Raw genomic sequence first — 7,091 nt, forward strand, 5'->3', positions numbered from 1 at the left:
GAGATCATCAGGGCTGCCTCCTTGGTTTCAAAGTTGGGGGAGGGCATCACCTGGGCTTCAACAGGGGAGGTGGCCTCTGCCTAAAGACTTGGGGGCAGGGCCTCCTGGAGCCTGGGTGGGTGATTCCCTCCCTGCAGAGCCATAAAGGTGAGACTGCCGCCCCAGCAGGTCCAGAAGGCAAAGCATCAAATCAAAAAGGATTATTCTAGAGCCTTAAAACCTAATGGCATTTGCCTTGCCAGGTTTTGGGTTTGCTTGGAACCCTTCATCCTTTTCTTCCTTCCAATTTTCCCAGTTTTCTCATTCCTTTCGGAATGAAAAACTTTATCCTATGCCTGTTCCCTCATTGTATTTTGGAAGCCTATAACTTACCTAACAGCTTCACAGCTGGAGGGGAATTTTGCTTCAGGATGAGTCCTATCTGGAGTCTCACCCACATATTATTTAGTTGAGACTTTGGGCTTTCGACTTTAGAGTTGATGCTACAAGAAGACAAGGCTTTTGCAGTTGTTGGGATGCAATAAATATATTTGGCATGCCAGGAGGACATGAATTTTGCAGGGGGGTCAGGGGCAGAATGTTATGGATTGAGTGTTTGTTCTCCACCACCCCCCCCACCCAGTTCATATGTTGAAGCCCTAACTCCCAATGTGATATTTGGAGGTGGGGCCTTTGGGATGATGAAAGTAGAGTCCCCAATATGAGACGTGTCCTTATAAGAAAAGGAGCCTTGGATAAGAACTGAAGCAGAGAAGAGGAATACTATTTAACAGGCCCCTCCAATTTCAGTCACAGGGAGAGAACCGTGCAGGCTCTTCTCCTCTGCATATTCACGGACAATTCAATTCAGGCTAATCACAGTGGAGAAATTTATACATGCTTTAGAACCACTGTTCCAAGGAGGTATAAGTGCCATTCCGGCAGAGAGACAGTGGTTAAATGACTGGAAAAATTCCAAGGATTAATAAAGATGCCACAGATGGGACTGCTACGTTGGTGGGAGGTGGGACTAGATGAAGTCCAAGGTCCGTCCACGCAAGAGAACGGGGGACAGTTACTCCTCTCCCACACTGGTTCTTCTCGAGTGTCTATCACACAGTGGGGACAGGTCTGATGCAGATATACTTTTGAATAGGAATGTGTCCTTTAGAGTTCAGAAAATCCTGCCATTTCTTTGAATGCTCCTATGGCTACCTTTTCATGGGGGTAAAGTGGGTCAGGGCAGCTATGGTTCCTTCCTGCTACTCAGCTTCTTGTGGCTGTCAGGCTTCAAGAGAAAGGCCAGCATTGTTGACTACAGCCAGCTGATTTTCTTGACCATATGGGTGTAAGACATTTACAGAAATCAGGCATGAACCTAAGTACCAAGAGAGATGTTTTGAGGCCCCTGCAGGCTCCAGCTTGTTTCATTCTGCTAGATGAGTTCAGGCAACTAGCTTAACCTGGTGCCTCAGTTTTCTCATCCGCAAAATAGGGAGAACACCCTCTGGTCCACCATCCTCACAGGGTTTGAGAACGAAAACCGAACTACTGACTGAGCTAATCTATGTTCTAAAAACATGTATTATCTTAATTACTGATAGGGAAATTTCATACAACCTTTGTAAAGCAATCTAACGGAGATCCTTCCTGGATTCTTAAAAGTACTGCTATGAGTTCAACACAGAGAAGCTTTTATTTAGAGCATAAACTGGATTCCCGCTTGTAAAGAAAAGCATGAGATAATATTCTTTGTCTTAATTTGACAGTGGAGAGGCTCTTGAGTATTGGCCAACAATCTAATATGGGATCGCACCAAAACACAACCATTTGCTTCCTGAGTCATATCCACAAAGATCTGGTGGTAAAGTGCTGTCTCTGACAGAGCATTTACGGAGATCTCAAAGCTTCATGTTCAGGCTCTTAAAAAAAAAAAAACCTATCTCTGTCATTTCTATTTAATATACCCTCGGCTCTCCATTTGGGATAAAGTTGAAGTCCTGCTCCTATTGCAATTTCTCAGGTAAGATTCACATTTCTGGTCTTTTAAGATCAATGTGCAAGCTGCCCAGCTCAGTGACCAGAAGGCATGATCCACCCCCTCTCTTGTCTGCTGTCCTAATATTAATACACGCTGAAGCTTCTAGCGTATTTCAAGAAATGGGAAAATTTATAGAATCACATGTACTGGCTTAAGAAAAATGACATTAATCTTGAATATTAATTCAATATTAAGCTAACTTGATATAAATTCATTATCACTGATTTTTATCCTAGAAATTACAAATTTAAAAATAAACTACTAATGATATTAACAGACTTTTCCCTGTATTTAAAAACAACTTGTTTAAAGAAAAGTGTTATTTAACTGGTTTTACATCAGCACACTTAAAAAAAAAAAACCTCATAAGAAGTGTTAAGCTCAGGAAAATTAAATTCTCTCAAATACTGCTGTTTTATCAATATTTTTAAAAACAACACCAAAAACTTAAGTTGCAAACTTCCTTAGGTCCTTCAACAGGCTGCACAGCCCCACAGTTTTCTTTATCCAGATTTAAGTAAAAAATCCTGCAAGACATAGTTCAGATGAAAGGAATTTTAAAGAATGTACTGCAGCTTTCAAAAAGCCTCCTTAATTACTAAATGCTGTGAAACTGAGTTGTAAACTGATAAAAGGACAGGCATACCCCCCCTCAAAAGTATACAGCCCTTCTAATACTAATCACAGTGGGTTATCTATTTGATTCTTTTCCCAATCCCCTTGTCATAAGGTGAACTGTACCTGAAATTTCTGCTAGCGTTTTATGAAAGAGTAATGTTTTTAGAAAGCTATTTTTTATAGGTCCTCTTTATGCTTTTCACAAGCAACCAGAACCTTGGGTTTTGAAATGATGATTCTATCCATATGACTGTTAACTTTCTTTTTTCCTTTACTTCTTTGTCAGAACCAAAGCTTGTTAGAGTGTAGCAAGTTTCCCATCTCACACGCCTATTTCAGTCTCCTATAAACTCATCTTAGGGCCAAACATTTATTTTTCTGGGAAAGAGCAACTCTTACAGTTTTATCCAAGCCAAGTCAAATGCATCCTACTTTTTCTTCCCTTACTGGGAATGAAAGTTAACGTTCGGGACTGGGAATTGATAGGTAGTGATGAGAGAGAAACTGACCACCCGGAGCTCAGCCGCTGTGGTTTGTGAATGCAATAAATCAACAAGTTTTCATTTAGCAGCTACCAGGTCCCCAGCCTTTAGCTAGAACACGACTGAGAAGGCCAACTTCTAGACCGGGGCGATCTAGCCCAAGACCCAACTGTAGAGATGAACTCATCCTGAACGCTCCACCTGGAAACCAGCGTCAGCCTGTTTCGGGACCGCACAGAGCGTTTCCCCTCGATCTCTGCGGATCTTGGGTTCACAAGGGTCTCCTTAGCTCCCCAAGACAAAGGGTCCCACTAGCACACCGGCAAGAGGCAAGCCTCGGGGAACCCCATGCTCTCACTTCGCCTCGGCCTGAACAAGTGGCAGAGGAGGGAGCCCCCATTCAGGAATCTGCCGCGGAGCCGAGAGAGCGAGAGGACGTCTTATTTGCGTTTCACGATAACCTCGGAGAAGAAACCGCTAAAGAAAAGAAAAACGGGGTGGGGGTGGGGAGTGGCAGGATGAAGCTTCCAGAAGCGTCTGTGAATACCTCGGACATTTCTTAGACCAAGAGAAAAGAACCCAGGGGGCGAGAAATGGGTGTCCCAGGGGAAGTCAGCAGGCAGAAGGAATGAGCGAGGGAAGAAGAAAAGTGATTGAAATTAAAGTCCCAAGCGCTCAGGACAGCCTCGGTATTAGCTAGAGAAAGGGAGCCCCGGGGACGCCCGGCGCGCCCGGCTGTGCCATGGCACGCACTCTGGCTCCCGCCGCGCAGACGGATAGAAGGACAGACGGACAAGCGCAAGCGAGGCACTTACCTTCAGGGTTGGCGCTGATGAAGACCCGGACGCTGCGGCCGGCTGGCATCAGGTGAGAAGGCAGGGCGGTGAGGTTCCCAGAGAAAGCCGCCCGCCGGAGCGCAGAGTCCCGGGGACAGGGCAGCCTGGTGCCCGCGCCGGCCGGCCACATTGCCTTCAGGGAGGAAGAGCCGCCGACTCCCGCTCCTCGGGTTCCTGCCCGCGGCTCCGCGGAACGGCTAGGTCGATCCCCGCAGGCGGCGCGGCTCAGAGCCGCTCCGAGCCCGAGGCGACGCGGGCGAGCTCCGTGGCGCACACCAACGGCCGGCGGAGAGCGGCCATACGGACCCTCGGGCCCCTCTCACCGCCGCCTCCTGCCCCTCTGGGCGTCAGCCTTCGCTTGCTGCCAGGGCTCAGCGCAGTAGCCGGCGGGAGCGGGAGGTCAGCGTGGCGGCGGCTACGCGCGCGGCGCCCCTTTGCGCCGGGAAGCCGAGCCCATGGCCATGTCCCCGCCCGCGCCCGCCGCTAGAGGAGGGGGCGGTCAACGGGGCCCGGACAGAGCGGGCAAGTGGAGCGGACCAAACTTTATCTACAAACGGCGTCCGGAGTTTATCGCCAGCGGCCTCCCGCGGGGCACAGGAATATCCCGCGACTTAATTAAATTAAGGGCGGCTCTGGCGCGGGGGCCCTCGGCGCGGGGGGCTCTCTGAGGGCGAGCCCGGGCGCTCCTGGCTGCCTCTTCGGTGGACGAACTGAAAGAAATTAGCCCGAAATTTCTGCTACTCCTCCTCCAACTCTACTAAAGGTCAAACCAGCCCTGAGCATTTTCAAAAACGCTCGCATCCCGGCGTCTGCGCGTTTTTTGCCCAAGTGCTGGGAATTCCGCCTCAAAGTTAGACGCACCACGGAGCCCGGACTCCCAGGGATCGAAGCACCAAAACTCGGGACCGTCTCGGGCGTCCTGGAGGGAGTATCACAGTCGCCGTTTCTCTTGGCGCAGGTGGCGAGTCCTGCCGCTGCGTTCGCTCCCCACGCTCAGCAGAGCCGGGGGTTTTTATAGCGAAGCAGCGCCGCTCACGTGCTCCTCGCCGCGTGGTCAGGGAACATTTCCTAGAGCCGATCTCCGCAGCGGGCCCTCCCGAGGTCTCTAAGTCTCCAGGGGTTACTTCCTGCTCCCGCCCGGGCGCATTCCCGGGCCATTCCGCCAGCCCGGAGGCTCCGGGGCCCCGCCGCACGGGAGGATGCCGAGAGCCCCGCGCGCCCTGGCGCGCTCCTGGGCTCCGCAGGCCAGTGCAGACTCCGGGGAGCGCCGCCCCGCGCAACGTCCCGCAAAGTGCAGGTGGCCACGGATTGGAGCCAGGTGCTAGGGATCAGAGTTGGCGTGGAGCAGCTTTTCCAAGTTCGTGCAGAGTGTGAGTTGGCTCCACCTGACGCTGATCCGACGTGGCCAGAGCGCATGGGGGACTGTTGCCTGGGGTCGGGGCGTGAGGTGGACAGTGCAAGGGGTCTGATCCACGTCCGGGGTGACGTGAGATGTAAAGGGACCGAGCCATAAAATTGCCATCTCCGGGCCGCACTTCATTGCACCTCCCAAATTCTGCAAATCCCAGGGCACGAAGGAAGTGTGATTGTGCTGTGGGGTGGCGGAAGTGAGGAGGGCGTGCTTAGAGCCTTAACTGGACTTTGGTCTCCAAACCCCTTATGTTGAGCTTTAGGGCAGGAACTCCTGTCTTTTAGTGAGGAAGAATAGCTTTTCCAAATCTTTGAGATTGGAGAGGGGGCGGGTGGGCACAGGGTGAAGGTAGCTCAGCTGCTAGTTTTAGCCTCTCACCTGGGGCTTCTGCTGTAGGCAGCTCCTGGCCTCCTCCTGGCCTGCACTTCTTCTGGGCCCTGCTGGTGGCAGTGAAGTCCTATGCACTGCTGTTTATTTTGTCACCCCGCCGCGTCACCAGCACACACTTTCTGGGGTAACCTTTTTGGAGAATTGGGTCTCTGGGTTTTTAAGGCTGCCTCTTCAGTACTGAGAACCAGGGGGGCAGACAGCAGTCCTTACTTTGTAATAATTTGATGCAACCAATAGAGAAACCTTGAACGTGCCCATGTATTAGTTCAACTGATCCCATTTAGCAAATTATCTCCTTCCTCTCTCCAACCTCATTACTCCCAGGTGGGAACTTTCTTCAGCATTAAGGACAACTTTCTGAAAGCTCTCCTGATGTCCCAGGAGGTTTGGACTGGGCTCCCTGGGAGAGGTTATGAATATACAGTGTCTATTACAGTATCATCCTTTATGAATATACAGTATTTGTTACTGGAGAAAGGAAAGCCAGGACCACTTTATGCCTGATCTCAGTGTTGTTTATGAGACTGACGAGGAGTTGCCAGATTGTCAAGGGCCCACCTGCCTTCCTCTCCTTCTCGTCCATCCCCCCGCCCAACCTCCCCCACCCCACCTCCTTATCTGGTGGTTTCCCTCTTAAAAATCAAACTAGCGTTTGTGTCTTCTGACCTTTGTTTCAGATCTCAAAGTGTTTCAATTTCTTAGGATGACTTTGGGATTTTTGGTAGCCTCTATAACCTAATTAAGTGTTCTAGACAGGCCGAAGTTTAGCATCTGCCAGTGTCACTGCAGAGCAAGGATGCAGAGGAGAGAGAATTTCACGGTATCTGTGGGACCAAGCTTCCGAAGGCTCCCAGCACAGCCAGCTTTGCGTCAGGTAGAGTAGGCTGCTGTCTTTGGGTTATCAGGACGGTTTCTACCTAAGGATATCCAACCTCCCCCTGCCCGTCCCCCAAACACACACTTCTACCTTCCTCCATTCTGTCTCTTGCTAACATTGGATAGCCTAAAAACAGAGATTCATTCATTAGCATGCAGATGGCATAAGGGAAGAGTCACTCACGGTGCAAACATTTTGTTATGAATTAACTAGATCTGTTTCCCACCCTGAGGAACTGTAGGCTGTACAAGTGGAGGGTGGCGAGGGAGAGAAACTGAAAAGGGAAGGGAAAGAGTGGGCATGAATGTGGAAGGCAGGCCCTGACTTACAGTATGGAGACTGCTCTGTTTTTATCTGTTTAAAACACTTTACAAACATGTTATTATTACTCCCATTTTACACACACAAAAAACCAAGGCTCAAAAAAGAGAAATGACTTACCCAAAGTCATATAACT

At 50.0% G+C, this 7,091-nt stretch overlaps 1 protein-coding gene across 1 annotated transcript in view; it reads right to left on the reverse strand.

The window, feature by feature from the left end:
* LOC309628081 (NACHT and WD repeat domain-containing protein 2-like) overlaps positions 1-4,264 on the reverse strand; it is a 128,354-nt gene extending 124,090 nt beyond the window's left edge. Inside the window, exon 1 of the mRNA XM_082390812.1 lies at positions 3,936-4,264. Coding sequence (XP_082246938.1) covers positions 3,936-4,086 — 151 coding nt within the window. The 5' untranslated portion in view covers positions 4,087-4,264. The remainder of the gene's footprint in view (positions 1-3,935) is intronic.
* Positions 4,265-7,091: the final 2,827 nt, after the last annotated feature.

The sequence above is a fragment of the Balaenoptera borealis genome (assembly GCF_965194805.1).
Source record: "Balaenoptera borealis genome assembly, chromosome: 4".
Taxonomy (NCBI): Eukaryota; Metazoa; Chordata; class Mammalia; order Artiodactyla; family Balaenopteridae; genus Balaenoptera; species Balaenoptera borealis.